This window comes from Phyllobates terribilis, unplaced genomic scaffold, assembly GCF_046119375.1.
Source record: "Phyllobates terribilis strain yellow unplaced genomic scaffold, ASM4611937v1 Scaffold_63__1_contigs__length_7903474, whole genome shotgun sequence".
Taxonomy (NCBI): Eukaryota; Metazoa; Chordata; class Amphibia; order Anura; family Dendrobatidae; genus Phyllobates; species Phyllobates terribilis.
The window spans coordinates 7041276-7065646 of NW_027362823.1; the positions used below are offsets into that span (position 1 = coordinate 7041276).

The 24371-nt window shown below is 48.3% G+C and overlaps 1 protein-coding gene and 2 pseudogenes across 1 annotated transcript in view; all 3 read left to right on the forward strand.

Annotated features, from left to right (window-relative positions):
* The window catches only part of LOC141192502 (uncharacterized), an 83238-nt gene extending 65781 nt beyond the window's left edge, over positions 1–17457 (forward strand). Inside the window, exons 4-9 of the mRNA XM_073662029.1 lie at positions 3242–3430; positions 6984–7162; positions 16408–16543; positions 16952–17077; positions 17208–17342; positions 17422–17457. Of these exons, the coding sequence (XP_073518130.1) occupies positions 3242–3430; positions 6984–7162; positions 16408–16543; positions 16952–17077; positions 17208–17342; positions 17422–17457 (801 nt within the window). The remainder of the gene's footprint in view (positions 1–3241; positions 3431–6983; positions 7163–16407; positions 16544–16951; positions 17078–17207; positions 17343–17421) is intronic.
* A 5022-nt stretch (positions 17458–22479) lies between these two features.
* Positions 22480–22575, forward strand: LOC141192616 (U2 spliceosomal RNA; annotated as a pseudogene).
* An 846-nt stretch (positions 22576–23421) lies between these two features.
* On the forward strand, positions 23422–23539 carry LOC141192615 (U2 spliceosomal RNA; annotated as a pseudogene).
* The last annotated feature ends 832 nt before the right edge of the window (positions 23540–24371 follow it).

The following is a 24371-nucleotide window of genomic DNA, read 5'->3' on the forward strand; positions in this document are numbered from 1 at the left end:
TTATAGGATGAGGGACATTGTACCAGGATGGGGGACATTGTTATAGGATGTGGGACATTATACCAGGATGGGGGACATTGTTGCAGGAAGGGGCCAGGATGGGGGACATTATTACAGTAAGAGGCCCAGGACAAAGGACATTATACCAGGAAGGAGCCCAGAATTGGGACGTTATTGCTGAAAGGGGGCTCAGGATGGGGGGTATTATACACAGAAGGTAGATATTATAACAGGAAGAGGCCCAGGATAGGGGATATTATAACAGGAAGGGGTGCAGGATGGGGAACATTATACCAGGAAGGGGCCTAGAATGAGAGACATTATTATAGGATGGGGCTAGGGCTACGATGGGGGAGATTATTACAGGAAACATCCAAGGCAAGGGCGAACACGCGCATCATTATCGGATCTAGAATGCTACAAGGGCCCATAGGCATTATACAAGGAAGGTGCCCAGGATAGGGGGAATTAGACAAGGAAGGGTCCCAGGATGGGGAGCATTATACAAGGAAGTAGCCTAGGATGAGAAGCATTATACAAGGAAGGGTCCCAGGATGGGGAGAATTAGTCAAGGAAGGGTCCCAAGATGGGGAGCATTATACAAGGAAGTAGCCTAGGATGAGGAGCATTATACAAGGAAGGGGCGCAGGATGGGGAGCATTACACAAGGAAGGGGCGCAGGATGGGGACCATTATACAAGGAAGGGGCGCATGATGGGGAGCATTATACAAGAAATGGGCGCAGGATGGGGAGCATTACACAAGGCAGGGGTGCCAGATGGGGAGCATTATACAAGGAAGTAGCCTAGGATGAGATGCATTACACAAGGAAGGCGCGCAGGATGGGGAGCATTACACAAGCAAGTGGCGCAAGATGAGGAGCATTATACAAGGAAGGGGCGCAAGATGGGGAGCATTACACAAGGAAGGGGCGCAGGATGGGGAGCACTATACAAGGAAGGGGCGCATGATGGGGAGCATTATACAAGGAAGGGGCGCATGATGGGGAGCATTTTACAAGGAAGGGGCCAAGGATGGGGAGCATTATACAAGGCAGGGGTTCAGGATGGGGGGCATTGTACAAGGAAGCAGCCCAGGATAGGGAGCATTATACCAGAATGGGGATCATTATACCATGACATGGGCCAGGATGAAGGACATTACACCAGGAAGGGCACAATGATGGAGGTCATTATACCAGAATGGGGCCTAGGATGGGGGACAGGATACCAGGATGGAAGACATTGTTATAGGATGTGGGATATTATACTAGGATAGGGGACATTGTTACAGGAAGGGGCCAGGATGGGGGACATTATTACAGTAAGAGGCCCTGGACCAAGGACATTATACCAGGAAGGAGCCCAGGATTGGGACGTTATTGCTGAAAGGGGGCTCAGGATGGGCGGTATTATACACAGAAGGTGGATATTATAACAGGAAGAGGCCCAGGATAGGGGATATTATAACAGGAAGGGGTGCAGGATGGGGAACATTATACCAGGAAGGGGCCTAGAATGAGAGACATTATTATAGGATGGGGCTAGGGCTACGATGGGGGAGATTATTACAGGAAACATCCAATGCAAGGGCGAACACGCGCATCATTATCGGATCTAGAATGCTACAAGGGCCCATAGGCATTATACAAGGAAGGTGCCCAGGATAGGGGGAATTAGACAAGGAAGGGTCCCAGGATGGGAAGCATTATACAAGGAAGTAGCCTAGGATGAGAAGCATTATACAAGGAAGGGTCCCAGGATGGGGAGAATTAGACAAGGAAGGGTCCCAAGATGGGGAGCATTATACAAGGAAGTAGCCTAGGATGAGGAGCATTATACAAGGAAGGGGCGCAGGATAGGGAGCATTACACAAGGAAGGGGAGCAAGATGGAGAGCATTATACAAGGAAGGGGCGCAGGATGGGGAGCATTACACAAGGAAGGGGCGCAGGATAGGGACCATTATACAAGGAAGGGGCGCATGATGGGGAGCATTATACAAGAAAGGGGCGCAGGATGGGGAGCATTACACAAGGCAGGGGTGCCAGATGGGGAGCATTATACAAGGAAGTAGCCTAGGATGAGATGCATTACACAAGGAAGGCGCGCAGGATGGGGAGCATTACACAAGGAAGGGGCGCAAGATGGGGAGCATTATACAAGGAAGGGGCGCAAGATGGGGAGCATTACACAAGGAAGGGGCGCAGGATGGGGAGCACTATACAAGGAAGGGGCGCATGATGGGGAGCATTTTACAAGGAAGGGGCCAAGGATGGGGAGCATTATACAAGGCAGGGGTTCAGGATGGGGGGCATTGTACAAGGAAGCAGCCCAGGATAGGGAGCATTATACCAGAATGGGGATCATTATACCATGACATGGGCCAGGATGAAGGACATTACACCAGGAAGGGCACAATGATGGAGGTCATTATACCAGAATGGGGCCTAGGATGGGGGACAGGATACCAGGATGGAAGACATTGTTATAGGATGTGGGATATTATACTAGGATAGGGGACATTGTTACAGGAAGGGGCCAGGATGGGGGACATTATTACAGTAAGAGGCCCTGGACCAAGGACATTATACCAGGAAGGAGCCCAGGATTGGGACGTTATTGCTGAAAGGGGCTCAGGATGGGCGGTATTATACACAGAAGGTGGATATTATAACAGGAAGAGGCCCAGGATAGGGGATATTATAACAGGAAGGGGCGCAGGAAGGGGAACATTATACCAGGAAGGGGCCTAGAATGAGAGACATTATTATAGGATGGGGCTAGAGCTACGATGGGGGAGATTATTACAGGAAACATCCAAGGCAAGGGCGAACACGCGCATCATTATCGGATCTAGAATGCTATAAGGGCCCATACATCTGACCAACATGCTGGTGGGGGCCCAGGTCCAAATTTTGCACATCTACAGGAACATGGCATAACAATATGTCATATGTTGGGAAGGGTTTAAGCTACAGCACATTACATAGCCTCTTGCAGCTATATCAATGGAAAAATGAAAAATGTATGGCTTTTTGAAGACGGAAAGGAAAAAATGCAAAACAAAAAATGATCCGGTCCTGAAGGGATTAAGGATTTCCCACCCACAGTAAATGTTGTCACTCAGCTTTCTTCTCTTATGGCCCAGTCCGTCTCCCTGTTTTCTGCACCACTCTCGTAGTCATGTATTTTTTCTCCTTATAAACACTAATATATACTTGCTGATTTCTCCCCCCACAGGTGAGAGACCTTCTGCAGAAAACTGTAGAAACTTATGTCCGTTTATTTGACCTTATAGACGGGCAATTTTTACCAATCTTCAAAATGCAACTTACATTTGATGACGAGAAAATGGATTTCTATCCAAGCTTCCAGGACGTAGAAGAAGTTGTACTATTTATATTAACTCGGATCTCCAAGACCCTTCAGGTATCAGGATTTTTTTTTCAATGCTGACAACTTACTTTTTATAGTAGGTACATGTGTGGCTCACAGGTAAAAACTGCAGTAAAAAAAATTGGAAATTTGCTGCAACCATTTTGGAATATGACAGCAAAAAAAAAATATAGTACTGGCTGATTTACAATTGCTATTGGCTGTCACCTAGTATATGAGCGTCCGCAGCAGTATCCTCCGGTGGGCCCCCATGCAGGGATAGGACAACGAGTATATTGACTTTGTAATACACATTGCAAAAATATATGAGAATTATAAGTAGAAGAGTTGGGTAGCATAAACACTTTTACAGGCTCGGACTGGCCAACAGGAGAAATGGAGAATCCTCCGGTGGGCCCCCATGAAGGGATGGCTCTCCACTCCAGTCCCCTATTAAAGTGCACCTGTCAGCAGGAGTGTGCTCAGTAAACCACATACACTGTCAGGAGGGCGACATTACACAGAGTAAAATGATACCTTAGTTGATGAAATTCGTCCTGTGGTTCTTGTGTAATCTTTACTTTCAGTTTGGAAATAATGATATGCTTATGCTCCGGGGCGGCGTGTGGGGGCACTCTATCTGGTGCTCTGCTTACATATTCATGTGTATGCTCTTATGACAGCTCACTGATCGTCCACTGACCTGCCTCCTATTTTACCTAGCCCCGCACTACTAGATGCATTATGTAAAAGAGAAGGCAGGTCAGTGAAGGTACAGTGAGCTGTCATAAGAGCATACAGATGAATATGTAAGCAGAGCACCAGATAGAGCGCCCCCCACAGGCCGCCCCGGAGCACGAGCGTATCATTATCTCCAAACTGAAAGTAAATGTTACACAAGAACCACAGGACGGATTTAATCAACTAAGTTATCATTTTAATCAGTGTAGTGGCACCCACCTAACAATGTATGTGTTTTACTGAGCTCAATCCTGCTGACAGGTGCGCTTTAAATGTATAAGTGGTTAAATCTGAATTTTTGGGGTGACAGATGCCCTTTAAGCTCCCTTTAGTGGCCACTGAGGATACACAGCATGGCAGCTTTTATTTCATGTCTATGCTGAGGATATGGAGCTTTGTATGGAGTTTTTGATTTATTTATATCAAAATAGGTGGATGTTCAGGGGGTTTATATTAGAGACTTCTGCAGTATTCATGTCACTTTATAGAACGTTCTTCTTTGTCCAGAACATTCAGACGGTGCAGCCGTGGCTTTCTGGTAGTAACACGGTTCAGATCATCGAGGCCAAACTCCCTGATTACATCTTTGATTCTGCCGCGCTGAAGCTGAAGGAGGCCGTCAGCCACAATCTACACCAGCCATTCAGGCATTTCCAAACCTACGGTAAGCGGGACGTGAATCATTAAAAGGATGATACATACGGTAAGCTGGACGTGAATCATTAAAGGGATGGTACATATGGTAAGCTGGACGTGAATCATTAAAGGGATGGTACATACGGTAAGCTTGACGTGAGTCATTAAAGGGATGGTACATACTGTAAGCTGGACGTGAATAATTATAGGGATGGTACATACAGTAAGCAGGATGTGAGTCATTAAAGGGATGGTACATACGGTAAGCTGGACGTGAATAATTATAGGGATGATACATACAGTAAGCAGGACGTGAGTCTTTAAAGGGATGGTACATACGGTAAGCTGGCTGCGAATCATTAAAGGCATGGTACATACGGTAAGCTGGACATGAGTCATTACAGGGATGGTACATAGGGTAAGCTGGACGTGAGTCATTAAAGGGATGGTACATATGGTAAGCTGGCCGCGAATAATTAAAAGAATGGTACATACAGTAAGCTGGACGTGAATCCTAAGTATTAAAGCGATGGAACATATGGGAAGCTGGACGTGAATCTAGTATTAAAGGGATGGAACAATCACAATCAGAAATCTCCTGCCGGCGCTTGCAGCGTGATATTCCTGTGGACGCTTTGATCCTGATACCTTTCCAAAAGCCATTGAACTCAGTGTTAGGGGTTCCCAGAGGTGTGATCCTCATCTATCAGACATTATCATGCAGAAATACTATATATCATTGGTCTAACAAGCACTGCAAAGAGGATCTGTCTCTAGATTTCACCATATAAATGTAGATTATCAAATTGATCTCTTAGACCTGATGAAGCCAGAGAACTCGCTTTCAAAAATCCATGTCCGATCAGCTGTATAATCCTCTTTGAAAGTTTTCTCCGCCCGATATTAAGATGAGTCTAGATACAACTATAAATTCTGTGTTATATTATTTGATAGTTGAAAGCTTCAGCTGGCTGGTGGATGGTTCAGCCGCGGAGAAAGTAGAAACTGTGTGCAAAGCAGTCATCAAAGCAAAAGGTGGCTACTTTGAAGAACCTAGAATATAAGACATATTTTCAGTTGTTTCACACTTTTTTGTTAAGTATATAATTCCACATGTGGTAATTCATAGTTTTGATGCCTTCAGTGTGAATGTACAATATTCAGAGTCATGAAAATACAGAAAAATCTTTAAATGAGAAGGTGTGTCCAAACTTTTGGTCTGTACTGTATGTGTGATCATAATGTGTTTTTTTTTTTTACATATTGGACCTTCTTGCATATTATCTCGAACCGTCATTAAATTGACTCATCCCTGCACAGCAACACTGGCTTTGATGTTTCTAGTAAAAATCGACTGCTTATGCGCCGTTCATCATATGCAAGTTATCTAGGACTAGTCCAGCGGGACGTCACTTCCCACAAACAAATCCCACCTCAGATGCTGTGATCACACCCAAATCATGGCATCTTAGTCTCACCTGGCGACGTGGATCTTCTAAGCCTCGGGTCTGGGTGGGCACACGGACCCCGGGTGTTGGTGTGGCAAGCAGGAAGGCACATGAGCAGCAAGGAATTGGCACTCAGGAATCTTGGGAGCTGCAGGATGGATGTAGCGTAACCCAGTAGGAATGGAAGAAAGTTAACGCAGAAGGTGGAGCACACCAAACAAAAGTCTAAAAACTCAATCCTAAGACCCAGGTGTGTGTCCTAATGGTCCATAAATAGGATTTAGGAGATTATGTCACTGAGCTACACAGGACAACCTGTAAAACCTGACGTGGAGCACAACACGGGGCAGCAGACCGAAGTGAAGGAAGCAGAGCTCGGATACCCAAGACAGGTGTATAATACTTAATTTCACATGACCAATTTGCATATGACAGCCGGCACATAAAAAGTTTAGTCTTTTAAGGTAGAAACATTTTTGCCAGATATATACCGTGCATGTCAATGCAGGAATTTGGCATGCCTGAAGGACCTAACAGGTTCACTTTACGGGGACCCCCTTTGATTCGTTTGAAGGGTCCCTTGACAATAAGCTGATCACAGCTGTAGTCGGGTGGACGCAGCAACGAGGACTAAGTTGCAGGAATCATTTTCTTACCATTCCCATTAGAATCAATACTGTCCTAAGTCCTACAGAGCGAGGGGTGCAACGTGTCCGATAATAATTGAGGGTCAAATCAGAAATCTCAAGGGTAAACGAGACTGATTTATATTTGTATTCCAGTTTATAGAAGAATTTCACACCCTGGCCAGAGATATCATGGGACTGCCCACCCGCGCTTACTTCACCATGGTACACCTCGACTACGATGACTTAAAGCAAGGCCTGGCTGACAAAGCAAAAAGTTTTGCAAATATATTACTAGATAGACTGGTGACAAATCACAGATTGGAGAATGAAGAGTGAGTAAAATCCTGGATTCAAGGAGGTTTCACAATAGAAAAAAATAATCTGTAATGGGCCTCTAGCTGCCATGTGCCATTCAGGGGCCCTTGGGGTCGAGGTCAAGTGTTACTTCTGCTATGATTTCATACAGTGAGTTATAGATGCTGATGCTACAGTAAAAGTTAAGAATCTCACATTACTTTACTTATGATACCATAAAATATCATCACATTCCAGTATATAATATACAGGTGCATCTCACTAAATTAGAATATCATCAAAAAGTTAATTTTTTTCATTTCTTCAGTACAAAAATTTAAATTCATATATTATATAGAGTCATTACAAACAGAGTGATATATTTCAAGTGTTTATTTCTGTTAATGTTGTTGATTATGGCTTACAGCCAATGGAAACACAAAAGTCATTATCTCAGTAAATTAAAATAATTAACAAATACACCTGCAAAGGCTTCCTAAGCTTTTAAAAAGGTCCCTTAGTCTGTTTCAGTAGGCTCCACAATCATTGGGAAGACTGCTGACTTGACAGATGTCCAGAAGGCAGTCATTGACACACTCCACAAGGTCCCAGAGTTCCAATTTTCATTTGGAAATCAAGGTCCCAGAGTCTGGAGGAAGAGTGGAGAGGCCACAATCCAAGCTGCTTGAGGTCTTGTGTGAAGTTTCCACAATCAGTGATGGTTTGGGGAGCCATGTCATCTGCTGGTGTAGGTCCACTGTGTTTTATCAAGACCAAAGTCAGCGCAGCCATCTACCAGGACATTTTACAGCACTTCATGCTTCCCTCTGCTGACAAGCTTTTTGGAGATGGAAATGTCATTCTCCAGCAGGACTTGGCCCCTGTCCACACTGCCAAAAGTACCAATACCTGGTTTACACACAACAGTATCACTGTGCTTGATTGGCCAGTAAACTCGCCTGACCTAATCCCCATAGAGAATCTATTATAGAGAATCTATAGGGTATTGTCAAGAGGAAGATGAGAGACATCAGACCCAACAATGCAGACGAGCTGATGGCTGCTATCAAAGCAACCTGGGCTTCCATAACACCTCAGCAGTGCCACAGACTGATCGCCTCCATGCCACATTGCCGCATTGATGCAGTAATTGATGCAAAAGGAGCCCCGACCAAGTACTGAGTGCATTTACTGACTATACATTTCAGTAGGACATTTCAGATTTTAAAAACATTTTTCAATCTGTTGTTATAAAGTATTCTAATTTACTGAGATAATGACTGTTGTGTTTTCATCGGCTGTAAGCCATAATCATCAACATTAACAGAAATAAACACTTGAAATAGATCCCTCTGTGTGTAATTGTGACACCCCAGGGGTCTGGTTGTCACAGTGATAGAGATATTACGTCTGAGAGCAGGTGGGAGGTCCTTTGGTCAGGGATCCTGTGCATGCCACACCTCCTGCCCAGCCTTGGGAGGGGAAGAACTTCCCCTGTATAAACCCGGGGCTGAGGCAGGGTGGGGGAGTCCAGGAAGAGTAGAGACAAGAGCAGCATAGGAAGCAGCAGAGTCACAAGGAGTCAGGGGCTGGCAGCTAAAGAGCTCGCCCTGACTAAGAAGATTCTTTACCGGACCCGGAGTCCGAGGCTGTGGGGACTAACTTCTACCCAGCAGCAGAATCCGTCAGGCAGGGGATTTCAGGTCCCCTGGCCCAGAAGCCCGAAGGCCCGGTCACACGCGTGGGACCAGCACCGCCATCGTGGAGCGGAAGCCATTAGAAGGCCCCGAGTCACCGGCCATACGGGTGAGCACCACACGGTACACTCAGGGACGTGGGCTACTTACATCAGCTTCTAGCAAGGTAGCCAGAAGAGTACAGTCAGCTTGGGAGGCCTACAACTACGCCTGGCCAGGGGAGATCCCATCTGCTCAAGGACTGACCAGGCCCCGTTCGCTAGCAAGTACTCCGGGAGGGTCTATCGTTGTTACCAGTAAAGACCCTGAACGCTACCATACCGTCTCTGAGTGGTTCCTGCTACCCCCATCATCCACGTCGGCTGCCCTGAGGCCATACCCCTCCCGTTGGGGGTTATACTATCACGCTGCACCATCCTTCCACCGGCCTCAGCGGTCTGCCCTGCAGCAGCAGCCCCCTGGCTGCATTCAACGGGTGGCGTAGTCATCAACCATTTTCTACCGCTAACAGACTGCCGTCCAGTTTGACTCCCTGGGCACGGACCGGGTCACCGCCACGAGACTACAACCCTAAACAGATCCGGCTCCGGGTAAGCTCCCGCGTGCGCAACGCAGCGCGACACAGGCCCAGGGGCGCGTCAACTTTGGCGTAGTCGGCAGGATCACGTGCCCGCAACCACCGGGTACTGCGTGCCTGAAAAGCAAAGACTGTTCAAACTTACCAGTGGTGAAGTTTCCCGCCATCCGGCGCCATCTTCAGCCTTCTTCCCGCCATCCGTGGAGTTTTCCCGCCATTGGACGCCATCTTGAGGACGCCGCGCGGGAAGAAGGGGGCGTGGACTCCGAAAGCGCGCGAGAACTGAAGCCCCGCCTCACGTCCGGACGTTGCGTAAGGTCCTGGAAGGAGCCCAGCAGACGCCGACGTCACAGGAGCGCGACGGAAGGTCCTCAACCCTGACGATCCACTGCGGAGCCGCGGCCTACGGAACAGGATCATCGCAAGGTAGGCCACGGTCCACTAGGGGGGAGGAAGATGTCGGATACGGAGGAGAGCTCCACTGCCTCAACCCCCGCCAGCGCTACCGCTGTTGCAGTTATGCCCTTCACCATGCCCTATATCCCGGGAGCAGCTTGGCTACCCCAGTACTCAGGGGAGTCACATACCCTGCATGACTTTAGAGAAAAGCTGGATAGCCTCTTCCAGGTGTACCCCCTCACAGAAGAGCAAAAAGTGAGCATCCTGGTGGCCCAACTAACTGGGGCAGCCAAAAGGGAAGTAAAATCCTGGCCACCTGGGAGGAAGACTGTCGCAGGGATACTAACCCGGCTGAAGGACACCTTTGATACCCGCACCTCAGCTGAGATTAAACTTAGATTCTACGGGTGCAAGCAGCGAGCGCATGAGAGTATAAGGGACTATGCACTCAACCTACAAGAGGCCCTGAGGGCCATTAAGCAGACCGACCCTAATGGAGTGGGAAACAAGGACAGGCTGTTGACCGAACAATTTATAGAGGGTTTATATTGCAATGCCCACCGCACCCAGTTGCGGGCAATGGCCTTACAGGACCCTCATCTAGAATTTGCACAGTTCAAGGACAGAGCCATCCGGGTGCTCCGAGAACCGGCACCAGGTGGCGTTGTGACCCACAGACGCCCCACTACCACTTACTACCAGGAGGCGGCGCCCTTGTCAGCAGGGCCTGTGGGAGCTGATGCGCAGGCTTTGGACAATGACCCGGCTCCAGACCTACACCATCAGGTCCAAGAGCTAGCTAAAAGCGTTGCTGCGCTAACCCGAACTGTGCAGTCTTTACAGGTTTCCACTCCAGGGAAGATCCAGCTGGCATCCGGACCGGAGGACATCCCGTGGCGTCGACCAAGGAGGACCCCACCGGCCAGAGGAAGACCCAGTGACCGATACAGCGAGGACGGACGACCCATCTGCCGCCGCTGCAATCAACCCGGACATATGGAAAGGTACTGTTCTTTAAACGGGCACAACCTGGGGTAGAGGGCCAACCCCCAGGAAAAAGATCACCAGGCCCATCGAACTGGCGCGACAGATATGTGGGAGGACGTCCAGTCTTGCCTGTGGTACTGGATGGCATTCCCATGAGTGCCCTACTGGACACCGGGTCACAGGTCACCACCATCCCGTACGTGCTCTTCAAGCAGTACTGGAATGACTCGGATATTACCCGCTACCCTGACGACGACTTGAGTATCATCGCCAGCAATGGTCAGCCCGTGCCACAGATCGGATTTAAAGAGGTGACCATCAAAATTGGTAGAGTCGAACTGGCCGCACAGGGACTGATCATTGTAGATATTGACAAACATGAGAGTCACCCAAAAATAACTCTAGGAACTAATGTAATTGAAAATTGTCTTGCAGAGGTGATTTTCCTTTTACAGCAGGTTGCCAAGAATGCCAGCTCCGGCGAGCAGCGGGTGCTCCAGAAAGAGATCCGGGCACTGATGCAACGGCAACAAGTGGAACTCTCCGGCGGTGAGATTGGTAGCGTAAGAATGTGTGACCCTTTTCCTATTGCCATGCCCCCAAAAAGTGAAATGATGATTTGGTGCCGGGCAGCTATTGGTCTGAGAGGTAGAGATTACCAGGCAATGGTAGAACCAGTTTACTCAGACAGTAGGCCCACCATTTTGACAGCACGGGGGGTGGTCAATGTACGCCATGGGAGGGTGCCCGTTCGCATAATAAATGTCGGGGAGAGGGAAGTGTACCTGCCCCGGTATGCCACGCTAGCCAAATTATATACCACTAATCAAAATTCTATACAATCTGTGGAACCCTTGCCTCCATCTCACCCAGAGGAAGGTAACGGCTCTAAGAAAGACATGGAGGACTGGTGTCAGCAACTACATCTGGGTACTGACTCCACTCCCTCACACCAGAAACAAGGAGTCTATCGGGTGGTTCAAGAGTATGAGAGAGTGTTTAGTAAACACCCGTTAGACTTCGGGCGAGTCAAGGGGGTAGAACACCGCATCCCCACGGGAGATCATCCTCCCATAAAAGAGAGGTATCGACCCGTACCCCCTGCACATTACCAACACGCCAAGGGGATGCTTAGAGACATGAAGGAGGCTGGGGTAATCCGGGATAGCTGTAGCCCCTGGGCAGCCCCACTAGTTTTAGTCAAAAAGAAAGACAACACCATGAGGATGTGTGTAGATTACCGGAAAATCAACCGTATCACACACAAGGATGCGTACCCCTTACCAAGGATAGAGGAGTCATTGGCTGCTTTAAGATCTGCTAACTTCTTCTCTACCTTGGATCTCACTAGCGGGTACTGGCAGGTTCCTGTAGCAGAGGCGGACCGGGAGAAGACCGCATTCACCACCCCGATGGGACTTAGCGAGTTCACCTGCATGCCGTTCGGACTCTGCAACGCCCCAGGAACCTTCCAACGATTAATGGAGTGCTGTCTGGGCCACAGAAACTTCGAGACGGTCCTGTTGTACCTGGACGATGTCATCGTATACTCCAAAACTTATGAGGACCACCTGAAACACCTGGCGGAGGTGTTCGAAGCTCTGGCGAGTTACGGCCTAAAGGTGAAACCCTCCAAGTGTCACCTCCTGAAACCAAAGGTGCAATACCTGGGACACGTGGTGAGCGCTGACGGAGTGGCTCCCGACCCCGATAAGATCACCGCAATCAAAGGATGGCCAAGCCCTTCCAGCGTAAAAGAAGTGCGGCAGTTCCTCGGGTTGGTAGGCTACTACCGAAGGTTTATTCCCGGTTTCACCAAAAAGGCAGCACCTATGCAGGACCTCCTGATAGGCCAGTCCCGGAAGGCCAAGAACCAGAAGCCGCCCTTCAAATGGGAAGAGCTGGAAGAAGAGTCCTTCCGCCAGCTGAAGATGGCCCTCACGGGGGACGAAATCCTGGCGTACCCGGATTATAGCCAGCCCTTTATCCTCTACACCGACGCCAGTAACATCGGGCTAGGAGCCGTACTGTCCCAGATCCAGCAGGGGAAGGAACGAGTAATCGCCTACGCCAGCCGAAAACTGCGACCCACCGAAAGGAACCCCGAGAATTACAGCTCATTTAAGTTAGAGTTCCTGGCCGTAGTATGGGCAATCACTGAGCGCTTTAAGCATTACCTCGCTTCTTCCCGGTTCACCGTGTACACGGATAACAACCCGCTGACACACCTGGACACGGCAAGACTCGGTGCCCTGGAGCAGAGGTGGATGGCCCGTCTGTCCAACTACGAGTTCACAATTAAATACCGGGCAGGACGCTCCAATACCAACGCGGACGCCCTGTCCAGGATGCCCAACCTGCCGGACGGAGGAGAAGATCCGGAGGGACTGGAAGAAGTTGAACTCCCTGCGTTCCACCGTCATGGGACTATCCAGTATTCCCACCGGGTAAGGAGTAAGCAGGCTGCTACGTTGAACCCCTTACCTCACTACAACTGGGCGGAAACGCAAGACAGCGACCCTGCCGTCCGACTGGTGAAGGAGATGCTGACTCGCCCGGAGGTTAGCCTGGAATCAGACGCTCCAGAGGAAGCCAAACAACTATGGGCAGAGAAGAGTCGACTGTTCCTTTACAAGGGGAAGTTGTGCCGCAGAATGGTTAACTCCAGGACGCATGAACTACTCTGGCAAGTAGTGGTGCCACGAAGAGACGCAGCCATGGTGATGGAGGCATACCACGACGGAGCTGGACACTTCGGGTGGAAAAAGCTGGAGTTCCTGCTGCGCGAGCGGTTCCACTGGGTAGGCATGAGGGGAACCATCGAGAAGTGGTGCAGAGACTGTGGCCCGTGCAATCTGAGAAGGAAGGACCGGGCCAGCCAGAAGACTCCCCTGCAGTCCATCGTCACCCGGCAACCGTTGGAACTGGTAGCCTTGGATCATGTAAAACTGACCCCCAGCGGAAGTGGCTACGTCTACGCGTTAACCATCGTGGATCATTACTCCCGGTTTCTGGTTGTCGTCCCCGTCAAGGACTTAACGGCTCGAACAGCAGCTAGAGCCTTCCAGCAGCACTTTTGCCGTCCACACGGGTACCCGGACCAAGTGCTGACGGACCAGGGACCTGCCTTTGAAGCGGAGGTCTTCCAGGAATTCTGCAATCTGTATGGCTGCCGGAAGATAAGGACGACACCCTACCATCCGCAAACTAATGGACTTTGTGAGAAAATGAACCAGGTGGTAATGGATCTTCTAAAAACGTTGCCCCTGGAAGAACGCAGTCTGTGGCCTGAGAAGTTGCCCGATCTGGTGGACCTATACAACCACATCCCGGTAGGTTCCACCAACTGTACCCCGGCTTACCTAATGAGGGCAAGACCTGGTAAGTTACCTGTTGACCTGGAAATGGGAGTCCTGACGCCCGAGGACACTTCACCAGAAACAGACTGGGACACAGAGAGGCAGCAGCAGTACCGGAGAGTACAAGAGAGCGTGGAGCGAAGTCTCTGTCAGGCTAGGGAAAGACAAGAGAAGACTTACAACCAGTATGCTCCCGCTGTTCCCCTGGTACCCGGAGAGCAGGTCTTGAAGAGGAAGAGACGGCTCCACAAGTTGGACGACCAGTGGGAGAAGGACCCGTACACCGTACTGCCCTCAAGCCACGAGAACCCGAAGGTCTGTACCATCAGTAAAGACGGAGGGGAAACCACAGCCATTGTATCCCGGGACCACCTGAAGAAGTGCCCCGAACAACTGAGGAACCCTGAGGAGGAACAGGAAGACCATCGACCCGTGGAAGAAAGGGAAGATATGGTTAGTACCGTGCTCGGGGACTTCCCTCGGTCTTGGACTCAAGTCAATGGTGCAGTTGTGGTACCCGTACTCACCTTCCTCCAACCATCATCCCAAGAACCTACGGAGCAACGGGTAGAGCTGGAAGAGCAGCCGGTCCAGGAGGCAGAAGACTCCACCCAAGCGGAACAGGAGAATCCACCCTCTGCTTATAGTGAGCCTGCCGTACCCCTAGTGAGACAAAGAGCCGGTAGACAGCTGCCCAGTTTACCCTTGACAGCTCCTACACCCTGTAGTTCAGGGCCAAACAGTCAGCTCCGTAGGTCCACTAGGGCCACTAGAGGCCAGTTACCCGCACGTTGGAGGATCTAAATGTTTAAGTTGTTTTACAACGTTTACCTGTTTATTGTTGCTTGTGTGTAATTTTGTGTTTCTAGTTGTTTTTAGGAGTCTTCGGTGGATTTACCGGGAATCCTTTGTATATAGTTGGAGCGTAACCCAGGATGGACTAGAGACTGTTAAGGACTCGGGGTAGGACAGACCCCTACCTGGTTACGTCTCCCTGTGTTGGTGAAATGGACACCTTTGCTTTTCTTCAAAGACTGCACCCGGTTGCGGACATCGGTGACCATCTTATTGTGTTTCCTTATTGTATTTTATTGTTCTTTGATATACCTTGTTATATTTTTCTAAAAAGTGTTTAGTCCCGGAGTACTAAATTTCACTAGGGGGGAGTGTGACACCCCAGGGGTCTGGTTGTCACAGTGATAGAGATATTACGTCTGAGAGCAGGTGGGAGGTCCTTTGGTCAGGGATCCTGTGCATGCCACACCTCCTGCCCAGCCTTGGGAGGGGAAGAACTTCCCCTGTATAAACCCGGGGCTGAGGCAGGGTGGGGGAGTCCAGGAAGAGTAGAGACAAGAGCAGCATAGGAAGCAGCAGAGTCACAAGGAGTCAGGGGCTGGCAGCTAAAGAGCTCGCCCTGACTAAGAAGATTCTTTACCGGACCCGGAGTCCGAGGCTGTGGGGACTAACTTCTACCCAGCAGCAGAATCCGTCAGGCAGGGGATTTCAGGTCCCCTGGCCCAGAAGCCCGAAGGCCCGGTCACACGCGTGGGACCAGCACCGCCATCGTGGAGCGGAAGCCATTAGAAGGCCCCGAGTCACCGGCCATACGGGTGAGCACCACACGGTACACTCAGGGACGTGGGCTACTTACATCAGCTTCTAGCAAGGTAGCCAGAAGAGTACAGTCAGCTTGGGAGGCCTACAACTACGCCTGGCCAGGGGAGATCCCATCTGCTCAAGGACTGACCAGGCCCCGTTCGCTAGCAAGTACTCCGGGAGGGTCTATCGTTGTTACCAGTAAAGACCCTGAACGCTACCATACCGTCTCTGAGTGGTTCCTGCTACCCCCATCATCCACGTCGGCTGCCCTGAGGCCATACCCCTCCCGTTGGGGGTTATACTATCACGCTGCACCATCCTTCCACCGGCCTCAGCGGTCTGCCCTGCAGCAGCAGCCCCCTGGCTGCATTCAACGGGTGGCGTAGTCATCAACCATTTTCTACCGCTAACAGACTGCCGTCCAGTTTGACTCCCTGGGCACGGACCGGGTCACCGCCACGAGACTACAACCCTAAACAGATCCGGCTCCGGGTAAGCTCCCGCGTGCGCAACGCAGCGCGACACAGGCCCAGGGGCGCGTCATAATGACTCTATATAATATAGGAGTTTCAATTTTTGTACTGAAAACTGAAATAAAGTAACTTTTTGATGATATTCTAATTTAGTGAGATGCCCCTGTGTGTAATAATCTTTGCTTCGCTTAGGATCTGCATGGAATTTGAGAAAATCAAGGAACAAGCGTTAAAGGCTCCTGAAACTAATGAAGATGTAATAGAGGAGATTGCGCTTGTGGAGCAGGCAAAGAATAAAAGCCTGGTAGAGCTAAAGTCCCGAATTGCTGTACTTATGTCCCTGGGTATAATTAGTGTAAAACATAATATATAGGATTATTCCGATATTTCTTGTGTCCTGGTTAATATGTATTTTTCCATATATAGGTCATGTCATACTAGCTATACTTACCAGTCCCCCTCCAGGTTTCAGTGATCAGATCCCCAACATGATCATGTGATTGCTGCAGCCTATCAGTGACTACGGTGGTAACCTGCTACAGCCAGTGATTGGCTACAGAAATCACATGTCCACATAGAGCAGGAAGAACACAAACTGATGGAGGGAACTGGAGTTGTGGAGCATCAGTATAATTTTATAACCTAAGTTTTTGGAAAAAATATAATTGGTGCAACCCCTGTGATTGTAGATGCTAGATACATTAATACATAGTGAGTTTCATTTTTTTAATTTTAGGAGTGTCAGCGGAGGATGAGTTATCTTCTAGATGTTCATTTATTTGTACCTGAAGATATCATCCTGAACTCAACAGTGTTACTGTGGCCAAAAAATATCAACCCAGTGTTTGATGAAAATGGCCAGGTATGTGGGCTCATTTCTGAAAATGGGGTCTCGGGTGCCAGCCCCAATGAAGCAGCAGCCCCCTGCAGTGTCCAGGTAATTAAACGGGGCGCTCTGGGAGCGTTTTTTGATAACTGTTCCTTTCTAAAAGCTGATTGAAAATGCCAAGTGTAAAGGAGAGGGCGAGCTGCTGGGGAAAAGAGAGAAACTTATGCTGGAACTGGAGAAACTTTTGCGTCGGATGGAAGAATTTGCAGAGTACTCTGAGCTGGATATGATGCAGCAGGTATGATAGTCACAGGCTGTGTTATAGTTTTCCCTCTTCTTATTTTCATTACTTTAAGACTCTTTTCATATTTGTACAGATCCTTTTTACCCAAAACGCATCATGGTTGTCGTGAACGATAATTTTTTTGTGCAACACAAAAGATCATTTCACCCGACGATCAAGTGTTTGGCCATTCGTCGGTGATTGGCAGCCTATTTATACTGCACAATTATCCTTAAACGAGCGTTCCTGGGAAGTAGTTATAAAATGCTCCCTAACTCCGGTTTGGAGTTGCATTAGGCTTTTTTTATGTTGTTTCTTTTGGGGGGGTTTCTATCCCTTTTTAAAGGCAAGAATCAAGAATATTGAGACTACAGCCAATAGTGTAACCTGAAGCTTCAATGCAAAATCTCCATTAGGGCCCCCAACTATTGCAGGTCTTTAATAGTAGTGATCTTCTCATATGAGTCAAAGAGACCTTTTGAGCCCCCCTTAGCTCCAGATGCAACTGCAACCCCTGCACGCACTGTAGTTACGCCCTTGACTGCAGCATTATTTTTGCTATGCAAAAAAAAACTATGAAAAAAACATAAACCCGACTGACCACCATTATCAGCCAGAACAGTCTTTATAGAGGCAGTCCCTAGTGCTTAACCTGAAGTGCAGTCAAACAAAGGCAGGTCAGAGGCAGTCGTCACACCTGAGCACTGGCGTATGAAAGCGTCCACTAGGCCTGAAACGCGTTGCATCCAATAGGCCTGAAACGCATTGCGTCCAATAGGCCTGAAACACGTTGCGTCCAATAGGCCTGAAACGCATTGCGTCCAATAGGCCTGAAACGAGTTGTTCCAATAGGCCTGAAACGCGTTGCGTCCAATAGGCCTAAAAATCGTTGCGTCCAATAGGCCTGAAAATCGTTGCGTCCAATAGGCCTGAAATACATTGCGTCCAATAGGCCTGAAATGCATTGCGTCCAATAGTCCTGAAATGCATTGCGTCCAATAGGCCTGAAATGCATTGCGTCCAATAGGCCTGAAATGCGTTGCGTCCAATAGGCCTGAAACGCATTGCGTCCAGTAGGCCTGAAACGCGTTGCGTCCAATAGGCCTGAAACGATTTGTGTCCAATAGACCTGAAAGGCCTGAAAGTTACAACTCTGACATCAGCTGTCTATAAAGTGGAGCATATAGGAGTCTGTATTCTGCAAATGAGAAGTAAAGTTCACCGGTGAGAAGTCAGTCTCATACTGTAACTTGTGAATGTCTAACTCATTTTCTTTAATGGAGGCAGTCCGGTTAACCCTTTACTTATCTGTGTTTATTGTGCCTGGTTTCAGTAAGTGACAGATGTGAGGACTGTACAGAAGCGAATAGCAGACGCAGAGGAGGCGGTGGCTTATATTAACAAAGAAGAAGCGCTGTATAAATGGGACCTTACAACATACCCTCAGCTGGATTCTTCAAAAGTCAACATCGAACCTTACCAGAAACTTTTTGCACTGATTTACAAATGGCAAAAAACTGAAAAAAAGTATGTGCACCCCATTGGGGAATTCTGAGTTAACTCTTGGCATGCCGTTATTTATTAACACCAGACGTGATCTGAAGTGGAGAGTAAATGGCGCATTTAAACAAGCTGATGATCATTCCCAATTATCAGCCCGTGTAAATGTGCCAGTAATCACCCGATGAACAAGCAAAACACTAATTCGTTGGGAACGAATCATTTATGGCAGCAAAAATCATCTTTATCTACAGCACTTCGCCCCTTGTAACGTTATAGGGACAAAGTATATCTAATAACCAATCGTTCTGTCCCCATCACTGTTCTTCGGTCCTGGAAATAACCAAGCGCCAAAAGTCTTGCATATATTACAAGGGGATTATGTGTTATTAAAGGGCTGTCCGGCCTTGGGGCACAAGTCTGCAGTCACTCCATGTGACTGCAGTCATGTGAATCCTCACAGCATGTGTACTGTGCGCGTTATAAGGATTCTCCAGCATCGGGAGCACAGGCGTGTGACAGCAAGTATGTGATTTGCATATATACGGTCACATCCCAACTAGACATATCCGGCCTTGCTCAATGCAGGCACATTGAGTGGAGCCAGACACGTCTAGTCGGAATGTGGTCTGAAGTATGCAAATCACATACTTGTGGTCACATAACAGCCCGTTCCCGGCACCGGAAAATCCTCGCAGTGAAGAATTTAAAAGTCTGCAGTTACATAGACTGTAGACTTGTACCCCAAGGCCGGACAATCCCTTCTGCAAAATAGGAGATAAATGTATGATCGGTAGGGGTCCTCCAGTAATCCTGAGGACAGAGGTTCCAAAGTCTGCTGTGTGAATGGAGTGATCGTGCGCATGCATAGCCAGTGCTCCATTCATGTCTATGGGAGCAGTCATGCGCATGCATAGCCATCACTCCCATAGATGCACACATGCTTCATTCACAAAGCTGTATCTAGGACCACCGCTTTCAAAACTGCTGGAGGCTGCAGCAGTCGGACTCCCAGTGATCAGACATTTATCAACAACCTTGTGGATAGGTGATTAAACATTATTTATGGGACAACCATAGCCATAGATGTAGAAGAGAAAAAAAGCAGAATAAACAGTAATAGATGAGCTAAAAACATGAAATTTATCAAAATATGTCTTGAAAAATCTCACGCTTCCAGGTGGATCGACGGCGCTTTCCTTGACCTGAACGGAGAAAGCATGGAAGCCGAAGTGGATGAATTCTTCCGAGAGGTCTACAAGATGATGAAACTGTTTCAGCAGAAGCAGAAGACGTTAGAAGAGGAGAAGAAAAAGGCGTCTCAACACCGGACACTGTCTGAAGATAAGGATTCGGTGGACGAGGAAAAGAAGGAAAGCCGCATAGTTCTCATGTGTTCTGCCATCACCGAGCAAATCAAGGCTTTTAAGGTAGATGCATCATATAATGGATATATCAGTAATCTGGGCCAGGTTTGCTGGAGCGCGCTGTTACCTCCCAATCCCAGCCAACTTTAGCACAGTGGTTACTATCGAGACAGCAGCGGTGGTCGGTCTCCTAGGCAACGATCTGTAAACAAAAGAAAAGTCTTAATATCTCAAGAACGGCTGCAAATGTCAAGAAGCAGTAAATTGCAAAAGTGCAGGTTTTTACAATATCTATGAAGATGGGAATAACCCTTTAATTCATTTTTGTAGCCGTAATCCCGGGACACTGATTATGATTGACTCCTTTTCAGGAATATATCCCTCTGGTGAGCATCCTTTGCAACCCATGCCCCTCCTATATATCCATCCTGGCCTCCATGTGTCCAGCCTGCCCCCCTTCATATATCCATTCTGTCCCATATATCTATATATATCTATATCTATATCATATATATATAACAGTTTTGATTTATATATATCCATCCTAGCCCCCCATATATGCATCCCACCCCACCCCATATATCTATCCAGGTCCCCACGTGTCCAGCTTGCCCCCCTTCACCTCCATGCGTCCATCCAGGTCCCCACGTGTCCAGCTTGCCCCCCTTCACCTCCATGCGTCCATCCAGGTCCCCACGTGTCCAGCCTGCCCCCCCTTCAGCCCCATGCGTCCATCCAGGTCCCACGTGTCCAGTCTGCCCCCCCTTCAGCCCCATGCGTCCATCCAGGTCCCCACGTGTCCAGCCTGCCCCGCTTCAGCCCCATGCGTCCATCCAGGTCCCCACGTGTCCAGCCTGCCCCCCCTTCAGCCTCATGCGTCCATCCAGGTCGCCACGTGTCCAGCCTGCCCCCCCTTCAGCCCCATGCATCCATCCAGGTACCCACGTGTCCAGCCTACCCCCCCTTCAGCCCCATGCATCCATCCAGGTCCCCACATGTCCAGCCTGCCCCCCCTTCAGCCCCATGCATCCATCCAGGTACCCACGTGTCCAGCCTGCCCCCCCTTCAGCCCCATGCATCCATCCAGGTCCCCACATGTCCAGCCTGCCCCCCCTTCAGTCCCATGCGTCCATCCATGTCCCCACATGTCCAGCCTGCCCCCCCTTCAGCTCCATGCGTCCATCCATGTCCCCATGTGTCCATCCTGACCCCCCTTCAGCCCCATGCGTCCATCCATGCATCCTGGGTAGGTGTTTATGCCCCTGCATCCATCCATCCTGGGTAGGTGTAAATGCCCCTCCAGCCATCCATCCTGGGTAGATGTATATGCTTTTCCATTCATCCATCCATCCTGGGTAGGTGTATATGCTTTTCCATTCATCCATCCATCCTGGGTAGGTGTATATGCCCCTCCATCCATCCATCCATCCATCCATCCATCCAATCTATCTATCTTTCTATCCCTTCCTTTCTGAGATAAGCTGCAATAATGCATTTGTCCTTTGCTACACCTTTGCACATACACCATATACCTAGTCAGTGGCCTTGTTATCAGCTGCTACTCTTTTAATTCAACTGTCCCATCAGGTGGGTGTTGCTGAGTACCACGCATTTAAAAAAAATGTGGGGCCGTTGCGATTTCTTTAGTGAAATGCTGGCTCCCTCTGGTGGAGCACTGACTTCTTTAATTTTCTATCTATGGATGAAAAAAAGATAAAAAAAAGTTTGGTCTGAGATGTTGTTTTAAAGTGCTACCTATGTGTGTCAATCAGAGCATCCTATTGGTTTTCACCCAGGCAGATAGATTGCTTGCAATAGATGTAATGAGTGAATGGAACAATGGAATAATGCAAGAGAATGGGACAATGGAACAATGGAATAATGCTAGAATGGAAGAATGGAACATCATTGCACATGTCATAATGGGCTCCTAGCCTTTATCTGGCTGTGCTTCGGCAGTCAGCTACAGTCTGCAGGGAGCCTGTAGACTAGGAAGAAGGTCGACCGCTGCTTGTTTGTTCACTAATTAGTTATCCTCTCCCCATCCCCTTGTCTGCAGGTGCATGGGACATTGGGGGGGAGGGGAGAATGTTTGAAAATAGGCAGACTCATGCAGATTAAAAATGCATGCGTGGGCTGCAGCTGCAACAAGCAGTAAAGTTGTCGGTTTTAAGATGTCTATTGATGAACAACATGTCCTCCTAAGGGGAGTCTTTGTCCCTATCCCTACAATGGGTGCATTCTTGAAGCCAGGGTGCAGTCATAGGCCAAAACCAATTCAGGTTATCTCTTCTTGGCCTTTTGGCTAACATCAAGTGTAGTATCTGTTCTCATTTAGTATATGTGCTTTGCTTTTACCAATATATTGTATTGTAATGTAATGTTATCTATCTATCTATCTACCCCTTCCTTCCTGAGATAAGCTGCAATAATGCATTTGTCCTTTGCTACCCCGTTGCACATACACCATATACCTAGTCAGTGGCCTTGTTATCAGCTGCTACTCTTTTAATTCAACTGTCCCATCAGGTGGGTGTTGCTGAGTACCACGCATTTAAAAAAAATGTGTGGGCCGTTACGATTTCTTTAGTGAAATGCTGGCTCCCTCTGGTGGAGCACTGACTTTTTTAATTTTCTATCTGTGGATGAAAAAAAGATAAAAAAAAGTTTGGTCTGAGATGTTGTTTTAAAGTGCTACCTATGTCTGTCAATCAGAGCATCCTATTGGTTTTCACCCAGGCAGATAGATTGCTTGCAATAGATGTAATGAGTGAATGGAACAATGGAATAATGCAAGAGAATGGGACAATGGAACAATGGAATAATGCAAGAATGGAAGAATGGAACATCATTGCACGTGTCATAATGGGCTCCTGGCCTTTATCTGGCTGTGCTGCTGCAGTCAGCTACAGTCTGCAGGGAGCCTGCAGACTAGGAAGAAGGTGGACCGCTGCTTGTTTGTTCACTAATTAGTTATCCTCTCCCCATCCCCTTGTCTGCAGGTGCATGGGACATTGGGGGGAGGGGAGAATGTTTGAAAATAGGCAGACTCATGCAGATTAAAAATGCATGTGTGGGCTGCAGCTGCAACAAGCAGTAAAGTTGTGGGTTTTAAGGTGACTATTGATGAACAACATGTCCTCCTAAGGGGAGTCTTTGTCCCTATCCCTACAATGGGTGCCTTCTTGAAGCCAGGGTGCAGTCATAGGCCAAAACGAATTCAGGTTATCGCTTCTCGGCCTTTTGGCTAACATCAAGTGTAGTATCTGTTCTCATTTAGTATATGTGCTTAGCTTTTACCAATATATTGCATTGCAATGTTATCTATCTAACTATCTATCTATCTATCTATCTATCTATCTATCTATCTTCCCGGCTGCTTGTTTTCCCTCTATCCACACCCTCCTCTTCTTTGATTGACAGCTCTGGCTTCATAGAACCAGAGAAAGAAGGAGACAGAGGTAAAACAAGCAGGTGGGAAGGTGTATATAAAGGATTGGCCCACGCCGTGATCCACGGAGCGCTTGTACTTGGTTTCAACAGTCATTCTGTGCTGACAGTCCCTTTAAAATCAGTGTTTCCCAAACTTCAGTCCTCACGGCCCCCCACAGGTCATGTCTTCAGGATTTCCATAGTATTGCACAGGTGAGAGAATTCCTGATTCCTTGATGATACTTTCATCACATGTGTAATACTGAGGAAATCCTGAAAACCTGACCTGTTGGGGGCCATGAGGACTTGAGTTTGGGAAACACTGCTTTAAATGGAGCGGTGCTGCAGTTTTATTATTCAGCAATTAGCAGGATCCCCCAACAATTTCTTAAGCAATGAGAAAATGCAGTCCCTAATGATGTCCTCTGACAATAAGCGGATCACGGACAGCAGATGCATTGGGTTCTGCATTTCTTGGAGAATGGGTTGGGGCAGCTTCTGTCTTCTCAGTGATACAATCAGGAAGGAGATGCAGCGTGAGACAATCCCTGTCTACATATTTGATCTGATCATCAATACAGAGGGCTGATTGGTGAAGACAGAGGGAAAGGCTAATAAAATTATTAAAAAAAAACTTAGTTTTTCGGCTGGCACTTCCTCTGGGGTCAGTATGCCAACCTCATTGACTTCATAGCACTTGCCAGAGTGGGCAGACACGATTTTATTGCCTTTACACACGTCACCT